The 17,796-nt window shown below is 38.7% G+C and overlaps 1 protein-coding gene across 1 annotated transcript; it reads right to left on the bottom strand.

Annotated features, from left to right (window-relative positions):
- Positions 1-8,920: 8,920 nt before the first annotated feature.
- On the bottom strand, positions 8,921-16,085 carry RB195_021643 (uncharacterized protein; the record flags this gene model as incomplete). Its single annotated transcript, XM_013451938.2, has 13 exons — positions 8,921-9,062; positions 10,786-10,898; positions 10,981-11,088; positions 11,143-11,321; positions 11,730-11,835; positions 13,251-13,379; positions 13,439-13,518; positions 13,580-13,674; positions 14,228-14,330; positions 14,387-14,517; positions 14,730-14,808; positions 14,862-14,979; positions 15,903-16,085. The coding sequence occupies 13 exons, from the start codon at positions 16,083-16,085 to the stop codon at positions 8,921-8,923; spliced, it is 1,566 nt and encodes a 521-aa protein (XP_013307392.1).
- Positions 16,086-17,796: the final 1,711 nt, after the last annotated feature.

The following is a 17,796-nucleotide window of genomic DNA, read 5'->3' as shown; positions in this document are numbered from 1 at the left end:
GAGAATAGTTCAGGATCTTTCCAGACAATTCAATTGGTTGACGTTCTCTCGCAATCTACCCGTTTCAAATCTCATTAAGCGGGCATCTCACTACAGCGTCGTAATAATGACAAATGATGAAAAGCAATGCCTGGATAATCTCCAGACATTTGAATTGTCGTTTACAGTTCGTGCATATGAGAAAACTGTGGAATGTTTGTAGGTGACTAACAAAGCGGCAGGAATCACAAATATTGAATATGATTACGCCTCTGATCTAAAAATATGTCGTCATAGTTTCAAAAGTTCTTTCTACGGCGTCGAATTCTAGCTAACCATGGATTTTTAACATTTATTATTTTCTTATTCTTACCAAGAACGTCCGAAGAACTATCAAGTTCCTTAATATGCTACCATGTCTCTCCTTCAATATGACTCCTAGTAGACTCCGAGGAATCTATGAAAAACCCACATACGTAGGATGTTAAAAGTACTGTGTCATTTTTAGAACAGCTCTTCTGGAAGAGTTTTTCGCAGAACTCAATTTTTATTGTAGAAAGACAAGGAAACAGCGTTTTCACCAACCAAATGAGAGGAAATCTCTTAAAAGCTCACCTAACAGTATGGAGGATAGTGTTAAAAAAAACAAAGACATGAGGGAATTTAATCTGTTTTTCTTCTTATTGGAACCCTATTGACAGTTCTGCTTGAAGGCAATTTTTGCCTTTCACATGCTTAACAACCTTCATTCATCGGAAAAAAAAACCAGTGGGGTCAATGGAATGTCGACAATTTCTTCAAAAGCCACTTCAACTTTGAATGATTGCTAATAAAGTGGTTAGACAAGTACAGTGCCTCCATGAGAACTTTGGAGAACTAAACAATGCATCAAGCACTCATAAAATGAGTTAACAGTGCATGTAGAACTGGTTGGGCTAGTATTTCTGTGGGATTACGGGAAATTACACTCGTGTTTATTGTGTTTTTAACTCATTTACAAACTTTTGTCAGGTTTTTCTAAGCAACCGTGTGGCAGTTGTCCAGAAATAAAAATCGTATTGTTAGTAGTAATTCCACGAGTATATCAGATGTACTTTGGAGAAAAAAATATCAAACACTGCTGTATATTTCAATGCGCTGTTCAATTTTCTCCCCGGTTTTTTTTTTGAATAGAGATAAGTCTCGGATGTGAATTGTTCGAACGAAATCCATAGCGAATTTCAGAGCACGTTAAAGTAACTCTATATTGACAAAAAGACATACCTAAATAATCGTCGACCCACAAACGATTGTTCCATCAATATGGTTCATATAAATTATATGTCAGACGCTAGGATTTTAATAAATAAAAAAGAATAAAACTCCAGCTGCCCTCCCAGAAAAACGTTAAGGAAAATGGCGTTTTCGAAATGATGGCATGCGTCTCCAGATTTTTCTTAATTTTAAAATAGTAATAAAATAATAATTTTAAAATATTCTAAAATAGAGAATTCTATAGCAGCTCTGCCAGAAGCGCGCAACAAACGACAAAAAGTTGATCAAACAATAAGAATCATGTGAATGTTTGGAAAAAAATGTCATTTTGCGGCGAGATCAAATAATGGAGGAAGGGACGGAAAGTAGTCGTAAAGGTTTAGCGAACAGAAAAAGAGTCGAGAGGAAGGCACACGACGGCGACGATAATGGAAGGTGGTGGAGAAGAGTAGTGGAAAGAAGGCGGAGCGTTACCTCCAAAACTGCGCAGCTGCAATCAATCAAATTACGTCCAAACAGAATACGATAGACCTAAATGATCGCACATCCATTACTAGCATACAGGACATCGATGAAGCTATCCATAGGTGGTGACGTTTAAAGATGAGGATGCTCGAAAATTCGGCGCTGAAAGCTAAACGGCATCGAATCTGCTGTGGGAATCCTGTATAAATACAGTCTCATATGGAGTGTGCATGGTGTTTGCGGGGAATTTGCGGAAGTGTTCGAACTGTGCAATAGCTGGACGCTTGCGAAATGACTGCACGGCGATTGTTCGAGCTGCCGGTCGAACCGGTGGTGCGGAGGAGGAGGTGGAGGACGGGTTATATCCGCAGTATACACATCGAACGCAACTGAACAAACTATTCCGACGGTATTAGTGGAACGACGTCTCTTCCAACACTGCCACCAACGCCACAATCGTGCACCCGTGGGCACCGACACGAATAACAGGTTATAACCAGCTTCAGAGCGAACGCGGAACGTTTTGCACAAAAGAGGGGCAACGGTGAGGTTGAGGTTGATTGAATATTATGAGGTGTTGGAACACGTGCAACAGACATACGCACGCATACCAATTAGAAAACGTACTGGACTTGTTCGAATGAAGTGCGTTGTACGTTCACTGATAGCGTGCGGCGACTGAGCGCTAACGGAAAAGATAGTCGCCAGCCGCGGACGAGCAGGCGATCATTAGCCTCGGATGGAAGCGCGTCCACTTTTGAGCGCCACGCAAGCGAAGAGACGAGGAAAAAAATCAACGTTCAAAACACCTCCAACATCGCTAATGAAACAAATCTCTTCAGTAAGGAAAAACTCGAAGGTAAACAGAATGTTGTTCACTTATCAAAAACTGCAATCACAGCTAAATCTTATACATTTGCTGTTCTTTTCGAATAATCGACAAAACGAGTAGGATTTATCGAGTACTCGAAAGTTTATTATGCGAATGATTCAGGATTTCTTTGAAATAATCTCTTTCCTGTGTGCTTCGCCTTTAAACTCAACTCATACTTAGCAATAATAGTTATCAAAACTATAAAAAACTTTGAAATATGTAGTTATGTAATTTAAGTAATATTAACTAGTTGTGTGCGTCTAAATCCTCCAATGATCTCAATTGTTTCCTCGCATATTCGTAGGACTAAAACAAATATTCCATTTTTTCCACAAACTCACAACACTCATAAGAGGCACACTTTTTTTCTGCTTCTAAAATGCAACACTCGATAACAGCTATCTGTAAATGACACGAACAGCACGTGAAAAGAGATGTTGAATGTAATTTTGCTCAAAAATCAATTCGTTTTGAATTAACAACGAAGAGTCGACGAATTATTCCCAGCGAAATTGTTTCATTTGATTCGTTCCGTAAACAAAAGAATACAAGAGAAAAGATAGCAAGGATAGTGTTCCAAAGGGGAGAAAATACTGCTTCACAAAATAGTCCAGTAAATAATTAAAAAATAAAACAAGAAGTATTTCAGCAAGATTAAATTCTCGAAATTTCCTCCTTTCCAAGTTAATAAAATATGAGTACATAATTGGTGGTTGTTCCACTCTGCAATATCTATTCATTAGATTAAAATTGTTCAATTTAGCTCTATAAATAAGAATAAATAAATAATAAATATAAATTTTTGATTAAAAAGACGTGCAGATGAAGCAAAAACCTAACAAAGAACGAGTCATAGCACGAACTTCTCCGACAACAACAGCTAGCTGAGTTCAAGCGAACCTATTGAGGTGCCGGGCAGCCGATGCTAAGACTGAAAGACAACAAACGTGTGCTGAACTCATATCACAAACATGTCCTTTGATATTTAAGCTATTTCTTTTCTGGACACGGTTTTCTATAATCCTAGGGCTACCGACACGATGCACGGGAACAGAAAAAAAAACAGCTTTTCCTTCGATCAAACATCACGAACACTTTCACAAACTGTTAATCAAATTTCAGTATTCTTAATGGAAAAAAAAGTAAATTTTGTGTTGATTTAGTGACTTCTATGGTATGAAGTGAAACGAAACACTACTTTAGTATGGGACGGGGATGATTTGTTGCTGTCAGAGTTTGTACCTAAGAATGGGAAAAACAACTATAGAAATGGGACAAACAGAACACGTTCATACTTAGAAACGTTTAGCGACAGGGATATGTATTGTCGATAGCTTTCGAATAACTATCACCAATCTGTTATAAAATAGAAGATTTCTAGCTACAAGTGGGTTTTTTTTTAACATTGCAATAATGGCACTTTCCATCGCATATCTCCGGACAAACATTAGCGACAAGATCAAACGATTGAAGGCTCTCGAGCTGCACATTCAACAGGATTTTCTGGTGATTGAAGTGAAATCCACATATTATGTCCATTAACAAAGATTTAACATCCAGTTCTAAGAGTACGCGGCGTACAAAGGGATTTAGAAGTGTGCTAAAAAAGAACTAATTATATACGTATACCAGTTGTAAAGTATACTAGCGTTGATTGGGGCTCATCGGGTCATGCTTACCACGTTATAACGACGGTAAGATAAAGTTTTGAATGAGGTCATGAAACCGAAATTTGTACGTAGGATTTGTACTGTAAATATTTACGAACATAACGACAATTAAAACGGAGGAAGTGAGTGAGAGGGAACTATGTAGGGAGAAAGTTGTCAAAGTAAACACAACGCTTAGATCGTGTTTACCGGTGAAGTCGAATGAAAACGGTAACAAAACATGCCGCCAATATGCCAGTGATTCACTAATGCAATGTCTACTCTTATATGCCTTAGTGTCGCTAATAAGAATGACAAAATGATTGATAGAATGAACTCGACGGTGATGTATGGGTGGTAAAATGGGTGGGGTCGATTCGTGTGCTTTAAATCAACGATCGTGATCCACTTAGATGGGAAATCGTCCTTGAAAGACCTTGATAGCTGGCGACAACACGTCCGACTGCAATGACGGGCTGGCCTTTTCACAGGGCGTGAAATATAATGGAGACCGGAGGGGCGGACGATGTCCGGTCGGTTGCGGGGTGTTGAAAACCCTTTCCGAACTTCACCACACCCATATATCGATGACTAATCGCAAGGAAACAGGTTATATGCAGTAATGACTCAAGAACGTGATACTCCTCCTACATGACTAAATGATTGCGTGAGTGGAGTGGGCGATAGGAGGAGGAGATAAGGCGCGATTCGCTTCCGCCGCCACTGTCGTAGCGAGAATCGATGCGCTGACGAGAATTTGCACAATTCATCGCGGACAAACTCTTTTCTTCTCTCAGTTGGTTACGACAACGTATAATTATACTAATATACTCATACTAACTGGTAATGTGGGCAAATGAACAGATCCACATGCACTGTCAAAATCATATTGTACTTATGGGTCCCATCACTTGCCTAGTTTCATTGCTGAGGCTTGGGGAACGGAGACCAAGAAAAATTCCTACTGGACTACTACTTGGTAGCATATCTCAAACAACCCGGGAAATCATGCTACAACATCCGATAAAAGCTCCGAAATTATTTCCTCTACATAAAACCACCACAAAGAACCCATCGGTGGACAGGTCTATTAAAAATCTATCCATAAGGTCTCTAGTTTCAAATTCTAATGGCCATACTCGGAATCTTCAACTGCTAATGTTCCTCAATGAAAAAAACTCATCAAATTTCTGTCCCTAACTTTTTTAGGAGCACTGTATCGATGGGAATTTCGCAATTCATTGTCTATTGTTCATTCACACAAAACACGAAAATTTCTATAATTTCGGCAAAAAAAACTACATCTGTAACATAGTTGTTATCCACGGATTTCTGCGGATTAACCACATATGGGACAATCGAGAGGGACATAACAACTAGAATACATCTATTTGGGAATCCCTAATCATCTCATTCCAGGGAAAAATGCTAATCACGATGATTGTAAAACTAGTAGTTTTCTTGCATTGCGATGGAAGAACATGTAGACAATCATTTTTTTTTTCATGAGAAAAATTTCAGGATAAAATCCTGCTGCATGCAATATTGCAAACAAAAGCACGACGCATTCTTTTAATGGTATTCGGGTTTAATGACTCAACACAACTAGGTGGTAACTTAAGCGGCTTTACAGTTCAACAAACTGTATTGCTAAGCAGTTGAGTCATTCTTTACAGATTAACTTGAGAGATGGTTACACTTTAAAAAAAAATGCTTAAAACCTCAAATCAGTGGGTGATATTGATCAAATGCTGAAGCGATATCAAAAGAAAAGTAAACAGATATTCAACGTAAAAAAATCCATGTATTAAACAATAAAAGAAGCAAAAATCATACATCCTCATCATGAAATACCTTCTCGTTACTGTAGGTCTAGATACGGTAAACCCCCACAACAGGGTAAAAAGAGGGAATTATGCAGGAAATGAATCAGATAGGAAGTGCAAGTTATACTAGTGAATCAACTCTGAAACATTAAGTTTACTGGAAGCAACGTTGTGAACGTGTATTTTTCTTCCGGAAAAGAATAGGATAATTTAGATAAGTTGTATTTCATTCTCCTAGTGAAATTTAAGTGAATCCATCAATACAGGTCATGAAACAATCAAAAGACAATGTGGACGTAATGGTATTTCATTGGATTTCATCTCACAAAATCATGAAAAAAGAATTTTAGAAACTGGTAAATGTTCTCTGGAAAAGCGATGACACAAAAAATAAGGAGCATTGATGAAACAGATGGATTCTTCGAAGAATAATGAATTAGTATATTTCTAGAATAGATCCAGGATATTAGAAGAGTAGGAGGTACTGGTAGGAATAATGCCAGCCATCTAGGATGAGTACTGTCTTAACAAGGTAAGCATACGAAGTCAACAACGACAAATTGCGATAGATGATTGATTCCAGTTGATCAAAATAGACCTACCGGACAAATAATCCGTAGAACACTTAAGGAAAACATTTCGATAACGACATCATCTCATTCTAGATGGCTGGCAGCTTTAGTGCGCCAATTTTTTTTTCATCCTCAAATTGTCATAGTTGTTGTTCATCGATGCGAATGAAATACGTGTCGACATTATTCACATATAATACACGGCTATATGCAGTAATCGATAGGATATGTCCCGAAATGTGAGGTCCAAGAACCGGTCCCCCGGAGGTTGTCGGCTAGTGCTAATGGACAACATAAAAGCGCACCTGTGCACACATTCACATCACCGTGCATAACGCCCGATTTTTCTCCTTTTTTCGTACACAATCAAGGGCAAATGTCAGCGGAAACGGTATTCAGAATCAAAAACGATACGATGGTAAGGTTCAGGTGAAAAAAAAACATTCATTGATATCGAATACGTGCGCATCATCGTCTACTTGTTCATCATAGTTCGTCAGGAAATGTGATATGATTAGTTGTTCCCTTGCTTGTTTTCTATAATGGATGAATCATAGGGAAGAGAAATGATTGGAGTGGGCTGTACTTCCCAAGGAATCCGAAAAAAAAAAACAAATAGAAAATCTTCATGACTATGAGTTGGCTGCAGTACAAATTACTGCGGTGACATTGTTATGATAGAAGATTAGTTCGATTGAATTCCTACTTACCTTCCTACAGTACCCCGCGCAGTAATACCTTATGTAAATCCCATTACTAGAGTAGATCAAGGTGATCCCCGGTTTTCTGTTGACAAAGCAATGAATCGGACAACTCGTCCATGTAATAAGAATTACTTTTAATTCGATTATAGAATCTCTCAGAACTAAACCATCTAATTATAGTCCGGATTGAAAATAACGTTGCAACAACCGTCGCATTTTGATTTTTGAAGACAATCAAGGGAAGAATCTTAACAAGAAGTTAATAATTAAGGTGATTAAGGTTACACTACTTCAGTACTCGAGCAATAGTTGTGATTACAGTAAGTTGAATCAGTAGTTTAAATTCCAGTTAATATTTTCATCATAGAATTACTACGCCCACATGCAGAAACAATTTGATCGAACTCAATTAAAGAAAAAAAACACAAGCACTGAAAAAAATCAAAAGCAACTGGATTCGACTTGAAACTAGGCGCATGATTAACATAGTGAAAAGAAGGAAAACGCTATGAAATGCAAGTCACAGCACTTAATTTGAGCCTAGACGAGGTACATGAGGTACATGAACATATGACGGTTAACAAGCTAGCCATGCTTCCCTTTTTCGACTGGTACAGCTAGAAACTAGTTTCTAGTAAACGATTAGAGAATGTTTGAGAGAAGTTGTTACCTCTCACAGTCAAACAACTCTATGAGTTACTCAAGTTAAAGGGATTAGAAATATGATGATGTGGAGAATGTAATGCAGATTTCGTTTATGGATTTGTGGATCTATTCTCACACCAGAGAATATTCTTGATCAAACTGCGTAAAATATTTGCTTTCCTGAAGATGTTGTTTGTGGTAGATAGAGGTTCCCATATATTTTAAGGTAATATGCAGAATCTGACTGGAAAAAGAGGAGTAGAGGTGGAATCGTGGAACTGTACCTTCTGCAGACATAATCAACTACTGTGGAAAATATTCATGAAAAATTTACTAGATTAATTTGCATCCACAATAAATTGGCAGGAGGCAGGGGAACTAGCTTTACAAATATTCCCAATGTGATTTTCACCGAACAAAATCGCTACCAAGGATGATTACACACATTTCTCTAATTGTCGAAATCACACAGTCACACGTCTTTTTTAACTGCGACTGGTGTAAAAGATCCTTGAAAGGTCAACAGCGCAGAGTTTGCAACGACAGAAAAAAAGGATTGAACTAAGAAAAACTTTTCAAAAAAAGACAAAAAAAAGTCGACTCAAAATTAATGGAGAGCTGTGATTTCCCGCTACAGTAATGTCAAACCTCTTGAGGTTCGACAGTACTGTAGTGGAAAATCACAACTCTCCATTAACTTCTGCGCGATGTGACTCTAAAAAACATATTCATGTTCATTTCCAAACAGAAACAATGCAGGTGGCTGTGGCAGAGCTCAACAAAGCACCTACGTAAGATCTTTTCGCAACTGAGACGATTTGAACAAAATGCATACCGTTTTAAACTTTTTACTACCACACGTATCAACAACATGTCCAACAGCAACAAATCACATCGTAATAAGAAATAAATACAATTTGGGCACTATCAACAAAATTATCTAACCTCATTTCTATGTGGCAAACGCCTCTTCAAGCCTATCCATTTTAACTATACGACGCATATCAAATTTACGTAGATTTATATTCACATAAGCACCTTCAAATAGTCGTTCCGCGAAAGCTCGTCCGGCTGCAAGCGAGTGCATTGCACCTCTAAAGTGAAAGAAGTTCAAGTGGATTACAACGGCTTCATAGTCAGATCATTATGGAAGTCGTCAATTCTTCTGTTTCAAATCCGTGTCCACTTAATGCAACCCTACACGGTGACACGGATTATAGCAGACCAGCCTAGAAGGACAGGAAAAAAAGTGCAATGAGATTGTCGAATTAAGCATCTCAAGTGGAACGCGACTAGTCGACAACCACGCTTATTTTTCCTTTTTCGACATACTTGCATCCTGTCACCCAAAGTTAAGAGCACAGTTATAGAAGAGCGACGTTGGCGGGCATACTTTGTACCGTTAAAGAACCTGTTTCTAAGAGGTTTTGAGGTTAAACCTGCTCAAAACGCCTCAATGATTACTTGAACTCACAGTCAATCAGTGACGAATACCGACAAGAAGAGTTCTGTTCGGATATAAGTAAAAGGTGATCATAAAGAGGACGACGAAATTTGATCAAAGACTTGAAAAACGTGTACAAGCGCATAATTACCAATAATCTAACATTTACGCGGACCTATGAATTGAGGAACTATGTGGTAGAACCTGGTTCAATCTAAAAGTAAGCAATTTGATTCTCATCTAAGTGTCGTGGAACCCTCCTGAGCGAAAATGTCAAAAATGTCATAAGTTTCGTCCCACCTTTTTTACAGCAGTAATAAAACGACATTTTTGACATACTATCTGCTATCTATTTCTATAATCATTTCTAGCCACCTTTTTTCTGGCTGCAAGAACTTATTTCTAATTTTAATTATCAATTTCTTGAAGGTCAAGAAAGGCACATTTTGGTATTTCCTCAGACAAAAATCATACTATTGCCACTGTTTCAAGTAACCCCGGAACCCCTTTGTAATTTCTAATCATAGAAATTCACCACCTTTTTCAAATAAAAACCACTTCTGGGACATCATAAGCGTAATTTGGCGAAGTAGCAACAATAATAGTTAAATTAGTATAGAAAAACAAGGAGAATGGTATAATTCGCACCTTGCGAAAGTTGCGCAACTTCAGACTGACTTCTGAACTTCTGACTTGCTCGCAGGCTCACATGTTCTTACTAGTTTGGGAGATGTCAGGTAAGAACGTCACAAGTATACATCAGGCTTAGACATTTACCCCCCCCCCCCCCCCCAGACATTCAGTGGTTGGTGCCTGCAGGGGAAGCCTGATGTACACTTGTAACGTTCTTAACTGACATCTCCCAAACAAGTAAGAACGTGTTAAAAATGTAAGCCTGCAAAGAAGTCATCAGAAGTTGCAGAACTTCTGCAAGGTGCGAACACTATAGAATTTTGAGAAACAAGGATGAAGAAGAATAAAAGGTTACAAAAATATACAATGCTCATTGCAACCAAATTGTCCGCATTAACAAGAAGGCTGAGGGAGAAGGAGGATCCCAGGACTGCAAAATTGGAAATTGGAGGAAAACTCCATTGAAGAGCGATAAACAAATCCTACGAAGAAAGTAGAATATAAATATTTTTTTTTCGTCGAAATTAGAGCAGGCACCTAGCAACCAATGATTTCCAAACAAAGAGATATGTAAGGAAGAAATTGTTACAGGGTTAGAGGAAACATTATGCCTGTGATAAAGGACAAAAAAGCAAAGAAAACTGAAAGCATAAGGAAGAGCTGCATAAAGGAGAGGTTTAATCAAAGTTACTGTTCTCACAACTTAAGTCTCTGCTTTAAAAATAAAAAGCAAAACCAACCTCCCACCGAATCCACAAATCATAAATAGATTTTGATATAATGGATGTTCACCGATAACTGGTGCTGAATCAAATGTGTTGACATCTTGTAATCCACACCAGGCTGACTTTATCTGGGGAAAGTAACGTTCAAGCATAGTAAGTGAGCTAAAGCACCAAGAAGCCCTTAAGAAATAAAAGACCTCTCACACCTACCTTCGCTGACTGGAATCCAGGCACTCTTCGCACCAAAACGGGCCATATCTTCTCATAGAACTCATTATAGTCTACTTCTAAGGATTCCCGTTCATCTAGGTCTTCCTCCTAAACGCAGACTCCTTCAAAAAAAATAGGAAGAGTATCAATGACAAACCTCACTTTCGGTGGAATTCTCCCTACTACAAAATTATTTCCAACATCTATTTGACGGCAATGTACACCACATGGTTCGACCAAGGAAGGCATATCGACTGGGACATCTGGTGCATGTATAACGAAATTAGTCCGTCTTTTGGGCCGAACAGGAACGGGGACTGCTAACAGCCCTTTACCCTTCCCTGAAAAAAAAAATCTACTGGACGACTTTATCGAGAAGTGAGGCTATTAGTCAGCAACAATTTCATTCTTTTTTCGGCTATCTTGAAGAAATACTGCAGCTAAAACCAGATCGTGAATAAAGTCAACGGGCTATTTTCAAAACGAATACTTGAATGTGATGTTATATCACGACTTCCAATTTTTTCATTACCTGTCACAAAACTTGTGTATGACTCAACTTTGAAAGAACATGTCTCAAGAACAGTTTGTTATCAATTTCGATTCCACTTCTAATACAACTTGGCAACTAAGTACACGTATTGAAACAGACAAAACTGGACAACCGACGCCTAATTCAATTCTTCAAACCGCTCACTTAATTCAACTTCATGTGATTATTTTTGTATGTGAGTCAATTAAGCTTTCACCTATTCCAGCCAATTCGGCGATTTTCCCTGCCCATGGGCCGGCAGCATTTACAATCATATGAGCACGTATTGGGCGAGCTGACGTATCAGACATTTGCGGCCGCACCTGAAGAAAAGTCTGAGTATCGAGAACCATTACGTACACCATAAGGTAGTGGCTAGTTAGAAAATCAAATGAGACACCTGTTGTGTCACAAAAACTTCTCAATTGTGTTCTCCAATGGTTTAAAATATAGAAAGTAGAAAATAAATAATACTCATGCTCTATGTTTCAGCATTTGAACAGGTCTAAGATTAAGAGAGAGATCTAAGAGTTGAGATTAAAATTAATATATCCGAAGAAATGGAAGGACAAGTAAATTCACACGGTATTTTTTGTTAACAACTACTTTTCTAGACCACGGCGGACCATCATACTAGTGCAGACGTGTATCTTTGTTGCCTTGGTTCAACATCGTTATTTTTAAGAAACATTTAGGGTTGACCCCCATACTCTAAGAGTTGAGAAACGACCATACAATCCCATACCACAGCGATAGGTGCGTTAGGGAGGACTCAGACCCTCTTCAGGTGCAGAGGGGTCTAGCTCGTAGGGTGCAGCGTAAAGGCATCACCCCACGAATCTGAGGTGGTACGGATTTCAGGTGGAGTATTCGTATACGGGATTGTAGATCATGAAGAGGGAGTGATTCCGTCCATTTCTTCTTAATTCCCGTAAAAAAACGGTCCGGAAGATGCGGCGCGTGCACAAGGCTGGCGCGCTCCAATCGAACTCCTTGTGGAAAATAGTGCGCCAGAACGCTAGAAGCCGTATCTTCCGGGCCGGCTTTTACGGCAATTAGGAAGAAATGCACGGAATCATCCTTCTCTCCATAACCTACGATCCCATATACGAATACTCCACCTGAAATCGGTACCAGCTCAGATTCGTGGGGTGACGCCTTTAAGTGAAGAGGTAATTTCGCCAACCGTCCAAAAGTAAAGGGATTCCTTCCGACAACAGTTTAAAAGTGAAGGGGATCCCTTCGCCAACCTTCCAAAGGTGAAGTGAATCGGGTCACCGGCTCCGATTATCGTATGCATGGCCAGAACAATATTGGAAAAAATATTGCTATGAACAAGTCTTTTTTTTCAGAAGGAGGACAAGAACGTAATTCACCAAAAACACTAATTGCTAAACGAATGACTTGAAAATTGAAAGGAAAGGACAACACTTCACAACAAGAACAGATCTGCAAATCCACTTCCAACTTTCTAACCCAGTATACTACTAATTGAGATTAAAAGGGCTGAAGTATTGCACCTTCATGAAACAAAACGCATACAAATTCAACTTAGTAAAGATGGTTTCACTTTTAAGTCTGTTAATTCACTTCGATTCTCCCACCACTTTGTTATCATGCTCTTTGACAGAAACGCAGTTTTAAAATTTGGCGCAAAAGAAATGAGAATCAGAATGCTGTCTGTTAGAAAAAAAGTCAATCAAATCACGTATTAAGGTCAACAAATGCAGACACTCACAAAGACACCGGTAATTCGCTGAGCTACAAGTTTTTCCTGATCGGCAATTTCATGATCTTCCATTGCATGAGGCTCAGCTCTGGTTCGATGTCGCTCAAATTGAAAACCTTCGACCTCGCCTTTGACGTACTGCAACAATTACAAACTGGTAGAATGGAAACGCCACACTACCACTTGAAAATGATTACCTGTACGCCAAGCGTAATATTTTTCTCTCGAATAGCAGACAACAATTGCCACGTATCGAAAGTACCTTCATTCTCGAGACCTGTAAAGAAAATTCTTAACTAGTAACAAAAAATCCTACAAGGGACATTCTTCATTCATACCTAGAGTACCCAAAACAACATCATCGAAAGTCATAAACGGGAAACGAGCTTCGAGCTCGGATTTTGACAGAAGTGCGACGCATGCTCCTTTGTCACTGAAAAAAAAAAATCAAACGCAGATTTTCAACCCATTACGCGAAAAAAATGTGAGATCTTTTGAGTAGACAATGGACTAATGCAGACCCTAGCAATAGAGGAATTCAGTGCAGTTCCTAAGTTCACTGTGCAGAATGTCATATGAAGGTGACCTCTGCTCAGTTTCCCCTAATTTATTTCTGAATCTAATACATGATGATGCACCACAGTATCCCAAGAATTTACGTCGCTATAAGCGCGACTCAAATCCTGTGTCAGATGCACAACCTTGGTTGAATCTACGTCAAAAAAGTGCGGACTTTTTTGACAAAGGAGAAACCTGTCTTTGTCCAAAAAATACCACGATTAAACGTTGTGCGGGCGTCGAGAGGCAGCAGCACTCATATGACATCCTAGGATAACCACGAAAAGAAGTAACATTGAGTAAGTATGGTGATTATTAGAGCTTCACACCGTGATTGCCCTCTAAAACCGAAGCACAGTCAACAAACCAATTCACAACAGTCGATTCTTGTAAGATAAAGTAATACAACTCTCAAGGGAAATGCATACAGTTGAAGCCTCCAGTTTTTCTTCAATGCCTCTGCCTCTTCTTCACTACGAGCCAAGTAAAGGAAACCATTTGGTAGAAGATTGATGTCTGGAGGTGTGTTATCTGTAATAAACTAGAACTGTATGAAAACAGGTTTGTTTAAAAATGATTATAGATACCTAAAATTCGTAAATGTTCTCCTGCATGACGTAGGAATTCAGCAGTAAACATAGACATCTCTATGTGCTCTGGGATCGAAAACTGTTGTGATATACCGCCTGTTGATAGCATTGTTGAACTCTGAGTGAATCTATAAAGATAAACAGCCCTAAATTCCAGCGATCCACCTAAATTACAATGAGCAAAAGTCCAGATTAATGGGTTAAAAGATAATCATGAAGATAGAATTGCAAGAAGATCTCCGCAGGGAGGGAATCAGCTTTGTATGAAAGAACTTATACGCATTATTTGACAAAAATAGAGATAAGAAGAAAATAATTATGGACCATTTGGAAGTCTTACTTGTCATTATTCTCTACAACGACCACTTTTAGATCTTCGTCGCGGAAACGCTCTTTAATCCAGTAAGCAGCAGATGAACCTTAAACTAAATTTCTTAGCCATTTCAGGACCTAATCACTGAAAACGAATTACCAGTGAGGCCACCGCCTATGATGAGGATCTCAGCTCGGAAGGGAAACAATTCATTGTCCTGTACATTTTGTTTCATGTAAGCAATGGGATTCCTACGGCGAAAGGCATCTCTTCGAGCCTACAATACGAGAAAATCATTTTATTTGTGCTCATCAGTTTGCACAATAAAAACGAAGGATGAACACGACAAAAAAGAAGGTATACATCACATACTATTATAACAAATCTTCGAACAAAGAAACGAAATCTATTCAGCTACAAGAGAACGAATCTCACCATTTGAAAGAAAAATAACTTGAAGAGAAGATGGATGAAGTTATACAATAGTGGTCCTACCAAAACATTTTCTGAATATTTATTTCTTCCCAAGCAACTACATCATTAAAAAAAGTGAAAAACACATTTGAAATGATTCAGTAAGGCCACCATAATTAGGATACTATGTCAATCATTATCCTATACATAGGAGAGAATCCACTTAAGGTTACTTGATCAACTACACTACTCGCACTAACACGGTTTTGGTTCTAAGCATAGATGCGATAGTCGGAACCGGTGCTCCTAAGCACTTCACTTTCGAACGGTTTTATACAGGACCACTCCACGTTTTGGGTTGTTCGCGAAAGGACACCCTTCACTTTTGGATGGTTTTCGAAACGATCCTTATCACTTGAGCTGGATCCCATTAACTAGACCCCTTTCACCTGAAGAGGGTCCGGCTCCTCCTTATCGCACCTATGGTTCTAAGAACTTGATCGATAATTTGATCTCCCAAGTACCATTCAAATATCTGTCTGAATGGTGACATGGGAAGATTTTTTCATACGGGAAGAGCTGTACAAATGGACGAACTTAAATATTTTGAATTGGGTCATATCACAGATCCGACTAATGTAGCCGACTTCAATCACATTTAAAATTCACAGCCATCCAACAGAGAAAACGAATACAAAAAAGGACCACCAAAAAGACAATAAGAATTTTTTTTTTTGACGAAAAGAACCCAAAAAAGCATGCAGAAAACACAAAGTTTCACCTCACCTCTTGGTAACGACGTTTCCATCGTCGAAAATCGTATGTGAGACCGTGCCACGTTCGATTCAACGCATCTTCGCCGGGTTCGTAGTGGCGCTCATTATCATAGGCTTGCCAGAGGCTTGGAATAGAATTGTGGATACACCGCAATGACCGATGCAAGCAGCGGTGGAATCGCGATGTAAGCATAAAGAGAAACCCTGAATTAATTGTGATTGAAAAGAAAGGTGAGGATCAAAGGAAAAATGTAGTTGGGGCCAATCAGTGCGTACATATTTCTCAACGCTTCAACTGGATTTCTCCTCTTATTAACTTTAGCTTACATGTAATAGATCATCTAAGACTAATGCTTGAGCCATAGGGCTCCGATTGATTTAATTATTTACTTTGAGAAATAAGGGTGCCACTGTGCCCCAACATCTGTAGAAGTCCACAGATCCATCTCAAACTTCTTGTGCTTAAAAAGTAGAAGAATTGTACGAAACGAACAAAACGCTCCTAACTACGCTTAAAATGAGCTATTATAACCACTCGGGGAATGCTTTAAGGACAAATCGACGAAGCTGCCGCATCCAACAAACTAACGGAAAACAGAGATTCGAGAAGTCCGTACAGCTGCTCTATGCAAATACAACCACAAACAGAACATCTAACAAAGGAACCAAGTTGCCAAATAAACCGCAAGAAACCATCCACTGAGTTCTCAGCTTGAATTGATTTAAAGGACGATCACGATTGGGGCGGTATTTCGTCATCGCGCGCGTAATCGCCAATGACTAGTTGCCTTTTTGAGTTCATTTTTGCGGAATAATTTAGTTGGGACTTCTTAGTACAGTCTTTTTATAACTTATCATTGATGTTTAGATTACAGTCGTGATTTCAGTGGAAGTTTTGCTCTTTGCCAAGGAAGGCTAGGACTACTACTAGTTCACAAACTGGTTGAGGATCTGACGAAATACTAAACAGATTTGAGGAGCGTAAACATTATTCAATAATGTCCAATAATATTGGTTATCGAATAGATCCAACGAATTGCGCAAATTGAGGCAGTTACGGGAAAAACAGGATTTAGAGCGCGCATTAGCACATTACATGCATATGCGCGTTCACATCTGCAAACTTTTTACATTTTTCTATACAATTACTTCTATTTAGAGGAAAAAAGGACTCAATGTTGAAAACGGTTATGGTACTAAAAAAAATGATTTTTTTTCCTCTGATATCCGTTTTATGACCTCTGATAATTCTCGTTTACCAGCTGTCAGAAAAGACAAATTTTTGTAACTGTTCCATAGATGTGCAGATTTATATCACATTTAGAATCGTTTAACAGCATTATATGCGCGTCATTTGTTCCGGATGTGCAATTCCACAAATAACCTCATCGCCCACAAACTAATAAGATTAATGATGCAGCTGTGCAATCAAGAAAATCCATGAGTCGGCTGATAGAGAGCTTGTTCGATTGGTCTCTTGGTTGCCACCTCACTACTTTCTGGTAACCAAGACAATATGGCCGATATTTCTTCCATGAGAGGAAATTCTGGATGATTTTTCATGGTGTCAGGATCTGTACTATGCATTTACACGAGATTAGTTCCTCTGTTGTATTTTTTCTCTTGTTGTCTGCATTTCTTGCTCGTGAGAACTCCATCGCACCTTATTTGCTCTCTTTTTTTTCTCTGTCAGTTTTTCTTTCAGGTTTGTTTTAGAGTATGTGAAATCGTTGTACCCTTCAACAACAATCCTACAATCTTATAATCCAGAATCTATGTAGACCAGAAATTAAATTAAATTTTGAAAAATTCTTTACCGTAATAGGTAGGAGTAAGGAACTCCAAACATCTAATGTTACAGAGAATACACCCTAATGAACGATTTATAAACATTTACATTTATG

Source organism: Necator americanus, chromosome X (assembly GCF_031761385.1).
Source record: "Necator americanus strain Aroian chromosome X, whole genome shotgun sequence".
Classification (NCBI taxonomy): Eukaryota; Metazoa; Nematoda; class Chromadorea; order Rhabditida; family Ancylostomatidae; genus Necator; species Necator americanus.
This window is presented reverse-complemented; position numbering and strand designations above follow the sequence as displayed.